The following is a 17,703-nucleotide window of genomic DNA, read 5'->3' on the forward strand; positions in this document are numbered from 1 at the left end:
GGAGTGGAGTGTGTTTATATTGTATGTATATGTGTATCTGTGCCTATGGAGTGGAGAGTGTTTATATTGTATGTATACGTGTATCTGTGTCTGTGAAGTGGAGAGTGTTTATATTATATGTATACATGTATCTGTGCAGTGGAGAGTGTTTATATTGAATGTATAGGTGTATCTGTGCCTGTGGAGCGTAATGTGTTTGTTTATATTGTATGTATACGTGTATCTGTGTCTGTGGAGTGGAGAGTGTTTATATTGAACGTATACATGTATCTGTGCCTGTGGAGTGAGTCTACCTCAGGGGTCCTGGGGCTTGGGGTGAGTGCCTGCCATTTTTTTTTTTAAATTTGTTTACTTATTTTTTTATTTTATGTTACATTTCAACCACAGTTTTCCCTCCAACCCCTCGTTCTGGAACTCACCCTGTAACCTAGGCTAGTCTCAGACTCACAGAGATTCCCCTGCCTCTGTTTCCCTAGTGCTGGCATTAAAGGTCTACCCAACTGCCTGGCCATTCCTATGTTTGTCCTAGGCAAGTCACCCTGGCCTGATTGGTGTGATTTAGTTACACTGATTATTTGCCTGAGTGAGTGCGTGTGACTGCAAGTGTGTGTTCACTCATGCGTGTTCATGGTGGGGTCAGTGTGTGGCTGTGTGCTCCTGCACGTGTTCTCTGCCTTAGTCTCTGAGATACAACTTCATGAGCTGGAAGCTAACCTGCCAGACTGGGTTACCACCAGCAAGTAAGACCCGATTATGTCTTTCCACAGCTCTGGGGTCCAGGCACTGGGTCACACTGAGTTAGCACTAGCAAGGGATTCAGGAAGGGCTCCTGGGTGTCTTTCTTGAAGTCTCCACATTGGGCACTTTGCCCTTTGCCTGAGCCATCTGTATCTCCGATATTAAGTGCATGTTCCCTCCAGCCTGGGACTCCAGGCTAAGCTGTCGGATCTGTCACTTGGCACTGTCAGACCCCGTTTTGACTTTGTGGTAGCCTGTCAGTAGAAAGAGAACCTGGGGGCCAAGTGGCCCTCATCCTCTTATTCCTTTTCACTGGGAACAGCGTTGAGCCTGTGTGGGTTTCATGAGGTCAGGTGCCCTGGGCATGGCAGCAGGAGAGATGCCACTGTGTCCTTGTAGTGTGGCTGCAGAAGGCCCTGGTGTGGCCCTCCGGGTTCACTCTGTCCTTTAGGACCCTTGTTGAGCTAGAGTAGAGCTGTGAGGCCTCACTGTGGCGCCACCCCAAAGCCGTGCAGAGAGAGGGCTTCTCGTGCCGCTGTTCTGTGCCCACCTGTCCCCTGCCTTCCCTTTGGAGGTGCGGCACAGGTTCTTCTCCCTGGGTCTCTGGTGACCTCCTCTCCTCCACAATCCCAGTGTGCTGAGCTCCCGAGCCATGTTGCTTTTAGCACAGCTCACCTGCTACCCTGTGGTGGATTCCTGGGTAGTCCTTCCAGCAGCTCCCTTGTGCTGTCTGTCTGAGGGCTGTGCTTGCTTCTCGCGCCTCATCAGCATTGCAAGGGCACCGTGAACACCGCAAGTACAGGCTTGTACCTAGTTCCAAACTGAGGGACATGTCTGTTGTGTAGCTAATCTAGGTGAACATTTTTTTTTCTAAGACAGGTTTCTCTGTCTTGGAACTTGCTCTGTAGACCAGGCTGGCCTCACAGAGATCCGCCTGCCTCTACCTCCCAAGTACTGGGATTAAAGGTGTGCCCACGCCCTGCCTGGCCCTAAATGGACATTTTATCTATTCACTTTCCTATCCTTCCATCCACGTTTTTGTCTACCCACCCACCTTTCTACCCCTCACCTTCTCACTCATCTGCTTGCCCATCCATCCACCCACCCATCCATCCACCCATCCACCTGCCCATCCATCCACCCACCCATCCATCCATCCACCCACCCATCCATCCACCCATCCACCTGCCCATCCATCCACCCGCTCATCCATCCACCTATCCACCCACCCATCCATCCACCCACCCATCCACCCATCCATCCATCCACCCACCCATCCACCCATCCATCCATCCACCCATCCGTCCACTCACCCATCCATCCGTCTACCCATCCGTCCACTCACCCATCCGTCCATCCATCCATCCACTCACCCATCTGTCCACCCATCTATCTACTTGCCCATCTCTTCTTCTTGCCCTCTTCCTAGCAGCAGTGCTGAGTCCACACCAGGGCCTGCACTTCCCATGGAGAGTCCCTCAGTTGTCAGCTCCTTTGACAAACTTTCTCTGCTGACAATAGGGTCGACTCTGTGCACTGAGAACCCCCGGAGGAGTTGTGTTTTCTGTGTTTGTCTTGGGGCTCACAGTTCTGGCTGTTGTGCAAGTTCTGTGGTCATGTCCCCTGTGTTGACCATGCTATTCCCTTGAAATAAAGTCATTTCTGGGCCTCCTCCTGCCTTCATGATTTCTGCTTGCTGATGCTGTTGGAATGTGGAAGGTGAACAAGGTCCAGTGTTGGGTCTGTTGGGAAGGCGCATGGTGCAGGTGTCACTGTCCTGCCCAGAGCCCTACAGCTCTCTCTCCATTGATCAGAGGCTCAGGCTCCTGAACTTCCTGCCCCTGCTGTCAGCATCTGGGCTTGAGCAGACAGCTGTGTCCTCTGCCTAGCCTGTGTCCCCAGTGTCTGCAGCGCTACCCTGCCACAGCACAGCGGGTGCAGCTCCCCACGGGCCTCCTGGGGTCCTGTCCTCCCCCTCCATGTCCATGTGCAGTTCCCCTCCTCGCCAGCAGGGTGAGCTACTCTTATCCACAGCTCCTGCAGTTTGGACTACAGGGACCCCTTGGCTGGCCAGCACCTTTTCAGAGTAAAGCCGTCTTCCTGTTGGTTTTTGCTGTTCACTCATTTTCTAGGGGAGTTTTGACCTTTCCTTCAACTTTCATTTAGTTCTTAAAAAATTGCATTTCTTTATTTACTTACCCTGTGTGTGTGCCCAAGGGTGGCCCTCCCCAGTGTGTGTGGAGAGCTCAGGGGACAACTTGCAGGAGTTGGTCTCCCCTCCCACCAATCAGGGTGCCAGACTTGGCAGCAAGCGCCTTTGCTTTCTGAACCGTCTCACACTCACCTTTTATTGATTTATTTACTTTATAATTTTTAAATTTTAATATCTAATTAAAGTGTGTGTGTGTGTGTGTGTGTGTGTGTGTGTGTGTGTGTGTACAGTGCCTGAGAAGAGCAGAGAGGTGTCAGGTTCCCCAGAACTGGAGCTCCAGGTGACTGAGAGACAGCTGACATGGGTGCTGGGACCAAAGGCCCATCTGGAAGAGCAGTGTTTAGTTAGCACTGAGCCCCTCACCAGTCCTCCAACTTTTATTTACTTTAATTTTCTCTTTCTTTCTTTCTTTCTTTCTTTCTTTCTTTCTTTCTTTCTTTCTTTCTTTTGTTCTTGCTTTCTGTTTTTTCTTTTCTTTTCTTTTCTTTTTTTTTTTTTTAAAGACAAGGTCTCAGGGTATAGCCCTGGCTCAGACTGAGCTTGAACTCAAAGCGATCCTTCTGCATCTTTCTGAGTGCTGAGATTAAAGGTATGCATCATGCCTGATAGTTTAAATTTTTTTTTAATTTCATTTTTGCTGTTTTTTGAGACAGGGTCTGGTTATGTAGCCCAGGCTAGCCTCAAACTCATAAATCCCCTGCTTCAGCCCTTGAGAACTGGGATGACAGGCATGCATCATCCGAGCTACGCCCCAGTCTACTTACAGTCTATCTTCTGTTGCTATAACAATTTCTGGGGCCCAGTGTGATTGATTTAAAGAGAAAAGGCAATTCTGGGTCAGCAAGAGGGCAATTCTGGGTCAGCAAGAGGGCTCAGTGGGTAAAGTGCTTTCTGCTGAGCCTGGCTGTGTGATGGCAGGGACCAACATCTGCAGGTGTCCTCTGCCCGCCACACCCATGTGACAACATGTGCACTCACAGCAGCTCACCTTCATTCACTCCGCTAAGACATCTGTCTCATAGTCTGCCTGGTTGCCTGTCTCCTCAAGCCTCTGTGTGACTCTTCAGTGGCTTGTGCATTCCTCATTGTGCCCAGGTAGCAGATGCTTATTATAGACCACAACAGAAACATCAGAATTCAAGGTGGGTGGGGTAAGGGGCGGACAGATGGCTTGTGTCCTTCTGGAAGGTAGTGGGTGTGCTGTTGGGAACTCGGGGCCTTGGATTTGTGTTCTTGAGTTCTGTGGAAGGTGGAGAAGCCCCTTGGCATCACCGTGTGCCAGGGCTTTACCTTTAGCAGAAGCCAGTGACCCAACTGTTCCTGTTGTCTGAGGCTCTGGCCTCACATCCATCCTCTCTTGGCTTTAAGCCCTGAGCCTTGGAACTCTGGGAGTCCTCACTGCCCACCTTCCAGGCCCTGCCTGTGCCCTGGGTCTCCAGGCACATCTGATGTCTGTCTCCAGTGATGACAGGTTGGAATGGTGTGGCTAAGGGTCCTGCTGCCTGGGGCAGGCAGGGTGCAGAGTGCAGCTTTCTCCTGTCTTCCTGGCACTGTGGGCCAGCCCTGCCTTGTCCCCCTATTGGATAATATCCTTGCCATGCCCTGGGCCAGCCTCCACGTCTCCTGCCATGCCTCCTGCCCTCCCACTCCTGCTGCCTTGGAGCAGGTGCTGGGTGCCTGAGTTCTTTGTCACATCACACTGGAGGCTTCAGCAAGCCTCTGTGGCCTGTCCCTGGTTATCTCTGTGTTGACTTGTCCTGATGGTGAGTGGGTGCCAGGAAGGAAGTCTGCAGAGGAGTTCCTAGTGTCACCCTTTTGCTGGCTTCTGTGTGATCACTTTAGCAGGGGCTCCATGGAGAGCCCCAGGGCTGTGGCCTGACTAGTGACATCCCAAGGATACTGAGGACAGACAACTTCTCGTTATGCACCCAAAGCTCCCTGGGGGTGCAGAGCCTGGCTCCAGACACTCAGGGAACCTCCTTCTGTGGCAGCCCTTCCTGCCTGGGTTGCCATCTTGGGAACTTTAGGAAGGAGTTTGGAATCAGGGAGGTGTGGGCTCCAGGACTCTTGTCATGATTGGCTGCTACCTACTGAGGCGGCAACTTTCTGTTTGGCCCTTGGTCTCTCTGGTGATTGGCTTGGGCTGGGCAGATGTGAGCACTCTAATGGATGGAGTCAGGGCCTCTGTGCTGTGGTAGAGTCATAGCTGCAGACCTGCTGGGAGAATTTCTTTCTAGGGGACACTAGAGGGCGCTAGGACAATCTCATTACTCTAGGCAATGTTTGCCCCTCACAGTTAGGCCAAGTACAAACCAGAGTTGTTCCCTCCCCCCAACCAATGGCTTTATTGGCCTTATTTTTTAATTTTTATTTTATTGTGTTTATAATTGTATTACCTATGTACGGGTATTTTGTCTGCCTGTATGTCTATGTATATGTATGTGCCTGGGGCCCTGGAGTGTCAGATTCCTAGGAACAGGAGTTCCAGATGGTTGTGAGCCACTGTGGGGGTGCTGGGAATCAGACACTCACAATGGACTGCCCCCCCACTGATCACTAAATGAGAAAATGTTGCAGGAGACTGCTTGTTCATTTCCCAGCCACCCAGACTCCCGAAATTATCACACAGAAACTGTATTATTTAAATCACTGCCTAGCCAATCACTCAAGCTTACTGCTAGCTAGCTCTTACATCTAGAATTAACCCATTTCCAGTATTTTATATTTTACCACAAGATTCGTGACCTACCAGCAAGGTTCCAGCATATCTGTCTCCAGCAGCAGCTCCATGGCTTCTCTTTGCTCCGCCTTCTTTCCCTCAGCATTCAGTTTAGTTTTCCCCGCCTAGCTCTACTCCACCCTATCAGGCCAAGCCAGCTTCTTTATTCATTAATCAATAAAAGCAACACATAGACAGAAGGACCTCCCACACCAAGAAAATGCTTTACAGCTGAATTTCATGGAGTCATTTTATCAGTTGAGGCTCCTTCCTTTGAGGACTCTGGCTTGCGCCAGGTTGACAGGAAACTAGTCAGCACAAATGGTGAGCCCTTTGTATAATCTGGATACTGGCCCCTTGTCTTGTTGAGTGGTGAAGACACTGTACGTTCTGCATGCTGATCTTAGACCTGTGGCTCTCAGGTGTTTCCCAGATTGTCTCTTCATCACAACAACCTTCGAGCTCAGAGCCCAGTGTGCATTTTCTCTTACTCCTTGTCTAAACTCCACCTGCTTCAAGGCCATAAATATTTTTATTATAGAAATTTGATAATTGATTTTAAAATTTGGTCTGAAGCCACTTAGAATCAACTCTGCGTGTGGTATGAAGGACAGGACTGGCAGGGATGGCCCATGCAGTTCAGTCAGCAGCTTTTATCTGTCCCTTGCAGGACACTGCTGTCACTGGAGGTGCCTGACAAAAAGCAACCCTGACGGCTTCCTTGAGCCCAAGTCATTTGGCCACCTCAGCCCCCTGGAACCTCCTGGAACCCCCAGGTAAGTGCAGCAGCCAGGCCTCAGGTGGGCTGCCTGAGTGTGGGTCCATGGGTCCTGAGATTGGGCCATGCTAAGGGAGCAGTTGTGGTTGGAGTCCGTGCACCTGTCCAGCAGTGACTCAGGCTTCTTTTAGTACTAAGGGCTCCACAGTGAGGCCTTGCCTAGTGATGGTGCTTGGGACAGACAGGGCTTGGAGGTCCTGTGGGCTCCTGTGAGGAGCATCCTCTTGGGCCCACCGACAAGAGTGGTTTGCAGTCTATTCAGAGTGGTGGCGCCATCACTGCTGTCAAGTTCCAGAACATCCATCCCCTCTCCCCAGCCTCGAGCACCCAAAAATCCTCTTCCCTTGTGGATTGGCCCGCTTCGGAAATTCCCTGTCGCAGAGTTCCACACTGAGTGATGTCTTAGCTGTGATGAAACACCGTGACCACAGTGAGTTGGCGAGGGAAGGGTTTCTTTGGCTCACACTTCCCGCTAACAGTCCATCATCAAAGGAAGTCAGGGCAGGAACCTGGAGGCAGGAACTGGGGCAGAGGCCATGCTCACTGGCTTGCTCCTCATGGCTTGCTCAGCCTGCTTTCTTATAGAACCATAGAACCCAGGACTAGCCGTCCAGGGATGGCACCTCCCACAGTGGGCTGGGTCTTCCCTATCAATCACTTGTCTACAGCTAGAGCTGATGGAGACATTTTAATTGAGGCTCCCTGCTCTCCAGTGACTCAAGCTTGTATCAAGTGGGTGTAAAACTAGTCACCGTGAGTGGCTTTGGTTTCTGGGTCTCTCACTGGAGCTGATCTTGAGGCCCCTCCACACTGTGTGTTTGAGTCTCAATCTTGTTCAGGACTGTGCGCTGTCCAGTGTATGGCTGGGCCGCTCTTTCCCTGTCGTCTGTGCTGACGGCTGTGTGGAGCATGACGTCACTCCGTAGACTTACGTTGGACTCTGGTTTGTGGAGGTAGTGGCTTTGCGCTGTGGTACTTTGGTAAGAATGACCCTCTTGTTCCCACCCCACCCCTGCTGTTCACTCAGATAAAGGGGGCAGGACTGCCAGGGAGGTCCTTCTGTCCCAGCATGTGGGCTCCTTGTGCTCAGGGGTGGCACAGCTGGGGGAGCGAGAGAAGTGGGGCAGACAGTTCTCACCTTGCCTGGGCCCTGAGCAGCTGGGACCTATCAGGAAACCCACTTTCTCCTGTTGTGTGACTTCTGGAGCTGTGGGGCACCCCTACATGAGTCTAGCCACACTCCTGAACCAGCTCAGGAAGTCATGGCAATCTCCCTGCTGGGGGCTGAACTTAGGGTGTGGAGCCTCTGGGAATCACCAGAGAGTTTGGGGTGTTACCAAGTGGCTAGCCCTCCAGCAGTAGGGACCTTCAAGAGCAAGAGTGGTTGGAAAGGTACCCCACCCCCAACACCTGGGGCACTGGCGCCTTCAGTGCCACTGGGAGGAACACGCCCGCCTCCTGTGCTCCTCTGTGCTTACGAAGGATGATGACCAAGTCACGGAGTCTGGGCTGTCCCGGCCTCATGGTACCGGTCTGTTGCTGTGTGCCCAGGGGCTCAGCCCAGGGGCTGTCACCACGCTCTCAGGGTCCATATCTCCTTAGTCCTGCCTGAGGGACTCTGTCCTGGGCTCGAGTAAAGTGGGGCCGGTGGGCGCAGGTGACAAGTGACAGGACACGGCCTAGCCTGAAGCTCTGGTCTCGACACATGTCCTTGGATAGTGGGGAGCAACTCCTGTAGGGTGGGATGGCTCTCTGTGGACCACTTCCTCTGAGCTCTGGTTTAACTGGCAGGAGGTGGAGAGGGCACTTTGTGGGCAGTAAGGAGCTGTTGCCACTAGGTGGAGCCAGGGCACTTGCTGTTTGGCAGCTGGCATGTAGCGGCTGGGTGTCCATTCATCACCATCCCCCACCCCACCCCGGACTCTGAGGCTAGTAGGTTCCAAGCTCACTAACCACAGCTCCCTGCTCTAGGCTACTAGGTTACTAGGTTACTACCTCTGCCTAGGCTACCAGGCTACTAGCTCTTCCTAGCCCAGACTTCCCAGGACAAGTGGCACCTGGAGCACTGATTGTGCTGGACCCATCATGAGTGATGAACACATTTGTGTTCCAGGTCTTGGGATCCCCATCTCTGTGTGCACCACCACTAGCTTTTGTAGCTTGTAACTATAGGCATGGCCACTGCCCCATATGGGGGTACTTAGATGATGCCCTAGTCCGTAGTGTGTCTGGTAGCAAGTGAGCTCTTCAGCAATGGCTGGCTCTTCTGGGGACCCTGGGGCACTCCACTTGCCAGTTGGCAGCTTCTGGTGGCATTTGAGCCCTCGGCTCCCTGCCTCCCTTGTGATGACACTGCCCAGCTCTGGCTGATCCCTGGTTTTGTCCCTGCTCCCATCTTAAGAGTCCTTTTCTTTGTGTACTGTCCCAGCTGCAGGATTGGCTTCCTCTAGGAGTGACATCCCGTACCCCTAGTCCTGGTCCACACCTCGGCTTTGCTTTCACTATAGCCCGAGGGAACAACCGTAGCCCTGGGCCCTGCTGATTCTCTGCAACTGGGACCTTGGCAGGGAAATGTACCTGCTGCTAAGCCTCGTACCCTGAGTTCAGTCCCCAGGTCACACATGGTGGAAGGAGACCACTGACTCCTGCACACACGTTTGCACAGCACTGCCTGCTGTGACCCCCGCCCTGCCTCCAACCTTCATTCTGTGTGCTGCACCACCAGGATGCTCTGCGCTGGTCCCACAACCCTCAGGTCCCACGTCCATCCCAGTGCCCATACAGGGCCCTGGTGACGATGACAACCTGGGCTTTGCTGGCCATAGAGGCCTTGAGCAAGGCAGGCAGGAGGGAGGATGACTGGGTGCTGCCCCAGCCAAGGTGGATGTGCGAGGGGGATGGTGGGTGGGTGCGCTGAGTGTGGGGAATCAGCCCCTGGGGCCACCGTGGTGTCCTCATGTCCTCCAGAAGGCACACTGTGTGCCACCATTAAACACGGCCTGCTGGCGCGGCCGAGGTGGACTGCCCTCAGGAGCTCGGTCGCTGGGCTCCATGCTCCTCCCACCTGCTCTCTTGAACACTGAGACTGCTGACTCCTAGGCTGCGAGGTTCCCCAGGACGTGGTGTTCCTTCTACATCATCTCCCCGGCTCTCACCTCTGCATGTAGGAGGGCTGTCAGGTGGACATGTGGATCCTGGGCTCAGCATCTGGTGTAGGGCTGGTGGGGACAGTGGTGGCTCTGAGACCTGGGGTGCATTAGATCTCCAGCAGGATAGCTTCTAGTCTGTGCTAGGGCCCGTCCCTAGTGCCCTGGAGGACAGGGTCCGAAGGCCCCTCTTGGTAAACCATGTCCTGTCTCATGGCACTGTGTCTCTGAGGGCTGTGTTGAGTAACATAGACAGTAGAGTCCCAGGACACCCAGGTGATGCAGCTTCAGTACTCTCCAGAGCCCATCAGGGCAGTGGCTTTTGGGTGCTTGGTCACCATCCCCTTAATTCTGTGCACTCTATTCCTGGGCATGTGCTGCCACCTTGTGGCCATCCTGGGAAGTGCGTGGGAGTCTGGGCCGCAGGCTATGTGGTCTCCCATTGAGGTCACTGACAGAGAAGACCAGCTGTGCTGCCTCCCTCCAGCATGGATGCCCCAGCATCTGACATCCCTTCTGTGCTGGCACATGGGCAGGTCAGTGCTGGCCATGGCTTGAGCTGACTCAGATGGGTTGGTCTGCCCTCCTGGCCCAGGCCTTCTTGAATAGTTTGATGGTTCCAGGCTGCAAACACTTAGGCACTGTGCACAAGTGAGACACTCTCAACTATCCCAGGGTGCTCTCATGTGTTCACAGGGCTCCTGGCTGGTTGTGGTGACCACAAAGCCACAAGGTCCACACGGGAAGAAGGTCCCTGCTGACAACAGTGCTGGGTTCTGGTGGCCTCTGATTAGAGGGTGCATTTGGTACCTGTCAGCTCTGGAGGGAGGTACCTGTGCATTTAGTCAGCCGGTGCCACTTAGGGCTGTGTGAGTATGGAGTCTTGTGGCTTGCTGGCGTACCCAGCTGCCTGCTGTTGCCCTCTTGCAGGGGGTGTTTTTGTTGTCTCGAGGGGAGCATCGTGGTGGTGTTGGTAGGCTTTGGTAATGGCAGGGCTGTGCTGACCGCTCTTCTCCTCTCACAGGTGTGGTTCTGCAGTGGAGCAGCCATGGGGTCTGAGGACCACAGTGCCCAGAACCCCAGCTGCAAAATCATGACCTTCCGCCCCACCATGGATGAGTTCAGGGACTTCAACAGATACGTGGCCTACATCGAGTCGCAAGGTGCCCACCGCGCAGGCCTGGCCAAGGTGGGTCATGCCACTCCCGGGCTGCTTTGTCATGCTGCTCCAGCTTCCTCCTCAGACTCACAGACACCGGTTCTGTGAGGGGGCCTGGGCCAGATCAGGACACTTGTGTCCCTAGCCCCAGGGAGCAGCCCTGCCTGGGTGCTACGCCAGGCCAAGGGTAGGAGGGGACCTGATGCCTAGAAACAGTGGTGCCCGCAGACATCTTGAATTCCTGATTAAGTGGCAGTAATCCAAAGCAAGTAGAGAGAGGTGTGTGTGTGTGGTGTATGTATGTGGGGTATGTGTGTATGTGTGGTGTGTGTGTGGTGTGTGTGGTGTATGTGGGGTGTGTGTGGGGTGTGTGTGGGGTGTGTGTGTGTGTGGGTGTATGTGTGTGGGGTGTATGTGTGTGGGGGTGTGTATGTGTGGTGTGTGTGGGGTGTGTGTGTGTGTGGTGTATGTATGTGGGGTGTGTGTGTATGTGTGGTGTGTGTGTGGTGTGTGTGGTGTATGTGGGGTGTGTGTGGGGTGTGTGTGTGGTGTATGTGTGTGGGGGTGTGTATGTGTGGTGTGTGTGGTGTGTGTGTATGTGTGTGGTGTGTGTGTGGTGTATGTGGGGGGTAAGTGTGAGAGGTGTGTGGGTGGTGTGTGTGTGGTGTGTGGGTGGTGTATGTGTGTGGGATGTGTGTGTGTGTGTGGCATGTGTGTGTGGCATGTGTGTGTGTGTTGGCACAAGGCCTTGCATAGCAGAGTATGCTTGACACCTACAGAAAGGTGTTGGGAAAAGAGGAACATGGGATGTACTCACTCATATTTGGTTTCTAGCCATAAATAAAGGACATTGAGCCTATAATTCGTGATCCTAGAGAAGCTAAATAAGAAGGTGAACCCAAAGAAAAACATATAGGCATCCTCCTGAATATTAACCTTCATCAGGCGATGAAAGGAGACAGAGACAGAGACCCACAGTGGAGCACCGGACAGAAATCTCAAGGTCCAAATCAGGAGCAGAAGGAGAGAGCACGAGCAAGGAACTCAGGACCGCGAGGGGTACACCCACACACTGAGACAATGGGGATGTTCTATCAGGAACTCGCCAAGGCCAGCTGGCCTGGGTTTGAAAAAGCAGGGGATAAAATCGGATTTGCTGAACATAGCGGACAATGAGGACTACTGAGAACTCTAGAAAAATGGCAATGGGTTTTTGATCCTACTGCACGTACTGGCTTTGTGGGAGCCTAGGCAGATTGGATGCTCACCTTACTAGACCTGGATGGAGGTGGGGGGTCCTTGGACTTCCCACAAGGCAGGGAACCCTTATTGCTCTTCGGGCTGACGAGGGAGGGGGAGGGAAATGGGAGGCGGTGTCAGGGAGAAGACAGAAATCTTTAATAAATAAATAAATAGAAAAGAAAAAAGACAAAAGTAGAAGCATCAACCTAAAAAAAAAAAAGAAAGGTGTTGGGGTCACTCTGGCATCATTTTTTTTTTCTTTTTTAAAAAAATGGTTGGGCAGTGGTGGCACATGACTTTAATCCCAGCGTGTAGAAGGCAGAGGCAGGTGGATCTCTGTGAGTTCAAGGCCAGCCTGGTCTACAGAGCTAGTTCCAGGACAGCCAGGGCAACACAGAAATCCTGTATTCCAAAAAACAAAACAGTGTGTGTGTGGGGGGGTGCACACACGTGTGTGGTGCATGTTGGCACCAGAAGGGGGCGTGGACCCACAGCCGTCGGGAGCCTCCTGAATGGGGCGCTGGGCTCTGAACGCTGAGCCAGCTCTCTGTTTCTCACTTAATTTCTGCTTTTCTTAGCACTGGGGTCCACCTGGGCCCCTCATGTGCAGGCCTGCCTCAGGACTCCGTCTGAGACCGCCCGGGGCTCACTGACCCTCCCAGGTGCTAGGAGGGCAGGCCAGCGCCTCACACCTGGCTTTGCCCAGGTGATACCTGGAGCAGTTGCTGGTGGGCCACCATGGTTCTCTGGAGTCCAGCTAGCACTTCGGAGTGCCAGAGTCGGTCCAGAAATCGCACAGGGCAATAGAACTCAATTCCCAGGCAGACTAAGGGGTTGTATAGGTAACTGTGCCACCAAACCTGAGGCCTGAGCTTAGTCCCCCAGGATCCACACATGAGGAGGAAAACTGACTTCTGCGAGTGGTCCCTTGACCTCCACATGCGTGCACACACAAGATAAATAAGCCAGTTTAAAAAGAAAAAGTGAAAAGGCTCAAACCTTTCTCAGGGAAGCAGTGCCCTCCGAGGCAGGCATGCCACCCCAGCTCTAGAGCTACCAAGTACTGTCCCCTCCCAAAGTTCAGTTTCTCAGTGATGACTTAGTGGCTCTCATCCTTGCTGTGCCTTGAAGCACTCAGTGACACACTCACACTGTTCCCTCCAATTGTGCTCGAACAGTCAAGTAGAATGGGCTAATGCCTTCTTCCTGCCCTGCCTCTCTGTGCCTGCACGTGCACGCCCATGTGCATATCTACGCGTGTGCACCCATGTGGTATGTGCATGTGCAGGCCAGAGTAGAGTATTGGGCGTCTTACTTTTTCATTATTCTGCTCTGCCTGGGGACAGAGCCCCACTGAACTGGAAACTCACCAGTCTGAGTAGGCTGGCCGTCAGGGAGCTGTCCCCACCTCTCTCCCTGTGCTGAGGTCACAGGTGTGCAATCCTTTACATGAGTCCTAGGGATTTGAACTCAGGTCCCCATGTTTGCAGAGCAAATGTCCTTACCCAGTGATGGTCTCTCCAGCCACGCGTGTGTGTCCACACCTGTGCGTGTGCCACCTGCAGATGTGCCTCCAGGCATTTTACAGCCCTAGGGTTGGCCTTGGGCTTCCTGTGGGTGGAGGACACCATTTCTCAGCAGACACTCCTGTTCCCAGCCTCAGCTGGAGCCTGCCAACTCGAGACTCTTGAGACAGTTCTTCTGGTTGAGCTACAGGTTTCTACCCTTTCCTTTTCCTCCATGATCACAGATTGGGTGATCATGGCCTACCTTGGTCCCCTTCCCTGCCTGCAATACCCTTTCCACCAGAGAGGCTCTTGTGCGTGGCCATCTTAGACTGTCCTCTTTGTTTCTGCTAAAGTCCCTGCAAATGAGACCGTGGCGTCTTTGATCTGCCACCTCCCACCATAGCCTTGTGCAAGTGCAGCTTTCCTTCTGGCATTTCTAACATTGAGAGAGTGTGCACGTGCACATGCTCATCTATGACTGTGGAGGACTATCTGCGCTCCCTGGATGGAGTTTGTGTGTGTGCGCATGTGTGCTCATCTATGGCTGTGGAGGATTGCCTGCGCTCCCTGGTTGGAGTTTGTTTGTGTGCGCATGCGTGCTCATCTATGGCTGTGGAGGAGTATCTGCGCTCCCTGGTTGGAGTTTGTGTGTGTGCGCATGTGTGCTCATCTATGACTGTGGAGGAGTATCTGCGCTTCCTGGTTGGAGTTTGTGTGTGCGCGCATGCGTGCTCATCTGTGGCTGTGGAGGATTGCCTGCGCTCCCTGGGTTGGAGTTTTTGGCTTCCTCTGCCTTCACCTTGTCCATATACCTTGTCACTCTGCTCATCTTTGCATTCCACTGTTTTACCTGCCTGTCTGAATGGAGCCATCAAACTCGGTTGTGGTTGAGGTTCCCTGTGACCTTGGGGATCTGTGTTACCCCATAGGAGAGAAACTTGGGGAGACCAAGTCCATCTGAGCCCTGGGCATATATGTACAGCACAGCACAACATACACACCTCCTGCCTTCTGAGGGCAGATAGACTCCAGGAACCACTGGTGCCACATACGAGCTGAGGCCAGGGGTTCATCAGTGTCAGTGTGTGTGTGTGTAGCCAGGCACTGGTGGCACATGTCTTTCATCCCAGCACTCAGGAGGCAGAGACAGGTGAATCTCTGTGAGTTTGAGGCCAGCCTGGTCTACAAAGTGAGTTCCAGGACAGCCAAGGTTACACACACACAGAAATCCTGTCTTGAAAAACTGAGAGAGAGAGAGAGAATATGAGTGGTGTATGTGTGTCCGTAAGAGTGGGTGTGCGTGCGCATGTGCACACATGTCTGTGCTGGGGGCTCTGCTGGCCACACAGCTGTCCGCACCACCTCTGTGGGATCTGTGGGCCTCAGGAGCTGAGATGGTACTTGCTATAGCCAGTGAGAGACAGACTTACCCAAGGTGGGGAGTGCTCTGAGTATGTGTCCGGTGTTTAGGCCAGGACTTCCTGGTAAGTAAGCACTGGGTGTGAGAGCCCTGGGGGTGCTGGCTTGGGGTCTCCTGGAGGTCAGGCTCCTTCCCATGGGGACCAGCAGGAATCTGAGGCTTGTCAGAATGGCTGCTGCCCAGTGCCCACTTTCACCTGTCGTCCCTCTGCCCACCCCATCCTGGTACTGTGGACATGGAATTGTCTGGTTCTCTGGGGGATGTCCTGGGTGCTGCAGCATTCTAAACAGTGTCCTCATCCACTGAGAGCAGGGCGCCCTCAGTGTGTGTCAGCCACAGGCGTCCCTAGACGTGAGCCTGCAGCCCTCCCTGCACGGAGCATGGGAATGGGAGTGACTGCCTCTGTGCTTGTTCCTGGGGACAGCAGGTGGATCGAGCCTTCTGAGCCTGTCAGCTTGGGATCACCAGTCCTGTGCCAGTGGCCAGAATGGAGAGGGAGGCTGTGAGGCTTGGCACAGCAACTCTGAGAGCTGCAGGCTTGTGCCCTCCGCTTCCCCACAAGAAGGGCTGACACAGTTCTGACTCTGCCCATCTTTGGAGCGATAGTGCCACCTTCCTGTCCTCATCTGGCTCCTCCAAGTGTGGCCTCTGCCCTAGTTTGTGTCTCTAAGTGCCATTCCCCTATCTCAGTGCTGGGGGCTGGGTTGATGATCCCTTGTGCCTAGTTTCCTAAGAGCAGCCACTTGCCCCCTGGCATTGTGGCCATATCCGTCTTGTGGAGTTCCTGGCCTCCAGCATCCGCTCCCTGTCTACTTGGGACCCCAGGTGCTGGTTCTGACCTTGTCTCAGGCACTCCCTTGCAGCATGCTGCTGTGTGCCCACTGTCGAAGCAGGCCTCAGGAGCCCCAACCCTGCCCGCCATCTCCACAACCAGGGGTATCCGTGCATGGCAGCAGTGACCAAGAACAGATTCACATATAAGAGTGTCTCAGGGGCCCTGTTGAGCCAGCCCTGGAGTGCATTGGCTCTGTTTAGAACCACCCATGTCATGCCCGACTCAGCCCTGGCTTGGGCCCAGGCCTCCATCCCCCACCCCTGTGTCGGCTGCAGTGGGGCCCGACTACCACCTTGGCTGCCATGACTGTCATGGTTGTGTGGTACTTGTGTGAGCGCTGGTCTGGAGTATTTAGATCTTTGGGGACCTGGAATCCCCTATCCTTTAGAGCTGTATCACCCGTATCCTTTTTGGCCCCACAGATCATCCCACCCAAGGAGTGGAAGCCACGGCAGACATATGACGACATCGATGATGTGGTTATCCCAGCACCCATACAGCAGGTGGTGACGGGGCAATCGGGGCTTTTCACACAGTACAACATCCAGAAGAAGGCCATGACCGTGGGCGAATACCGCCGTCTGGCCAACAGTGAGAAGTATGTGGGCGCAAGCCATCTTCCCACTCCTCACCACTTCCTGGAGGCCCAACTTGGGCTCTAGGCCCTCACCCCATCCCTGTCTTCCCTCATCCCAGTGTGTGGCCTGAAGGTGGCCCTCCAGTGGAGGTCCCCATGATTCCTGCTCTGCTCATCCCGAGACCTACAGTCATAGCATGTGCAGACACATGGTCCCCATGTTCTCTGCTCCAGCTGCCCCTGGTTCCCGAATCTCCGTGCCCCTGCTTGCCATAGGCAGCCTTGGTTCTGAGGTAGCTAAAGGGTCTCATACTGCCCAGAGCACAACCTGAGCTATTGTGCTATCCCCAGGTACTGCACCCCACGCCATCAGGACTTTGACGACCTGGAACGAAAGTACTGGAAGAACCTGACCTTCGTCTCGCCCATCTATGGGGCTGATATCAGTGGCTCCCTATATGATGATGTAAGTGTCCATGGGCCTGGCTACCATGTGGGCTATAGGGAAGGGAGGAGAGTGGACCACTCTGATTCCAGTGGCTCCCACCCATCTCCATGTTCCTGGACACTACTTGGCAGGACTGCGCTGGCTTTTGGCCCAGACTGGTGTGCTGAACAGGAGGCTACAGCCTGATTTGATCTCGGTGGTGGGGACTATTTGGGCTCTGTCTCTTCTGACTCCTCTGTCTTGTTTCCTTGAGGTTTAAACCACCTCAGTGGAAGCTGCTGAAGTGTGGAGCTGGGAGCCCATGCCTTGGAACTGTGGTTCCTACCACAGGGCTGGTGCTGGTATTTCACAGCATTCCTCTGGAAGGTTCTGTTGGTTGATGATTTGTGTGTATGTGCGTGCACACATAGGAGACCCGTGAATAATCTCAAATGTCTTCCTTAGACCCTGGCACTGTCTACCTTGCAGTTTTAGGTGACAGGGTCTCACTGTGTAGACCAAGCTGGCTTCAACCGTAAGGAAATAAACTTTCCTCATGAGTACTGGGGTTATCTCCTTGACCAAGCTGGCTTCAACCGTAAGGAAATAAACTTTCCTCATGAGTACTGGGGTTATCTCCTCCACCTTGTTTTTTATTGTTGGGTTTTTAAAGTTTACTCATTTTTAACACTTGTGTGGGTGTTTCACCTGTGTATTTGATCCCCTGGAACTGGAGTGCAGCTGGTGAGAGCCTCTGTGTGGGTTCTGCAGCCAGTGCTCTTAAGTGCTGAGCCATCTCCGCAGCCCCCCCCTCTGTCTTGGTTTCTGGGACAGGGTCTCACTGAACCTGGAGCTCACCTGCTAGACTAGAGTGTCTAGCAAGTCGGGACTCCCCTGTGTCTGTCCAGAGCTGGGTTACAGGTGCACACTGTCACATACAGC

General features: G+C 53.6%; 1 protein-coding gene across 3 annotated transcripts in view; it reads left to right on the forward strand.

Moving 5' to 3' along the window:
- The window catches only part of Kdm4b (lysine demethylase 4B), an 82,406-nt gene that overhangs the window by 9,153 nt on the left and 55,550 nt on the right, over window positions 1-17,703 (forward strand). For 2 of the 3 annotated variants that reach the window (XM_005371080.2, XM_005371082.2), the window contains exons 2-5: window positions 6,340-6,445; window positions 10,618-10,782; window positions 16,180-16,355; window positions 16,686-16,800. In XM_005371080.2, coding sequence (XP_005371137.1) covers window positions 10,642-10,782; window positions 16,180-16,355; window positions 16,686-16,800 — 432 coding nt within the window. In that variant the 5' untranslated portion in view covers window positions 6,340-6,445; window positions 10,618-10,641. The remainder of the gene's footprint in view (window positions 1-6,339; window positions 6,446-10,617; window positions 10,783-16,179; window positions 16,356-16,685; window positions 16,801-17,703) is intronic. The other variant, XM_026777999.1, reaches the window with a different exon arrangement.

Source organism: Microtus ochrogaster, unplaced genomic scaffold (genome assembly GCF_000317375.1).
Source record: "Microtus ochrogaster isolate Prairie Vole_2 unplaced genomic scaffold, MicOch1.0 UNK98, whole genome shotgun sequence".
NCBI classification, from domain to species: Eukaryota; Metazoa; Chordata; class Mammalia; order Rodentia; family Cricetidae; genus Microtus; species Microtus ochrogaster.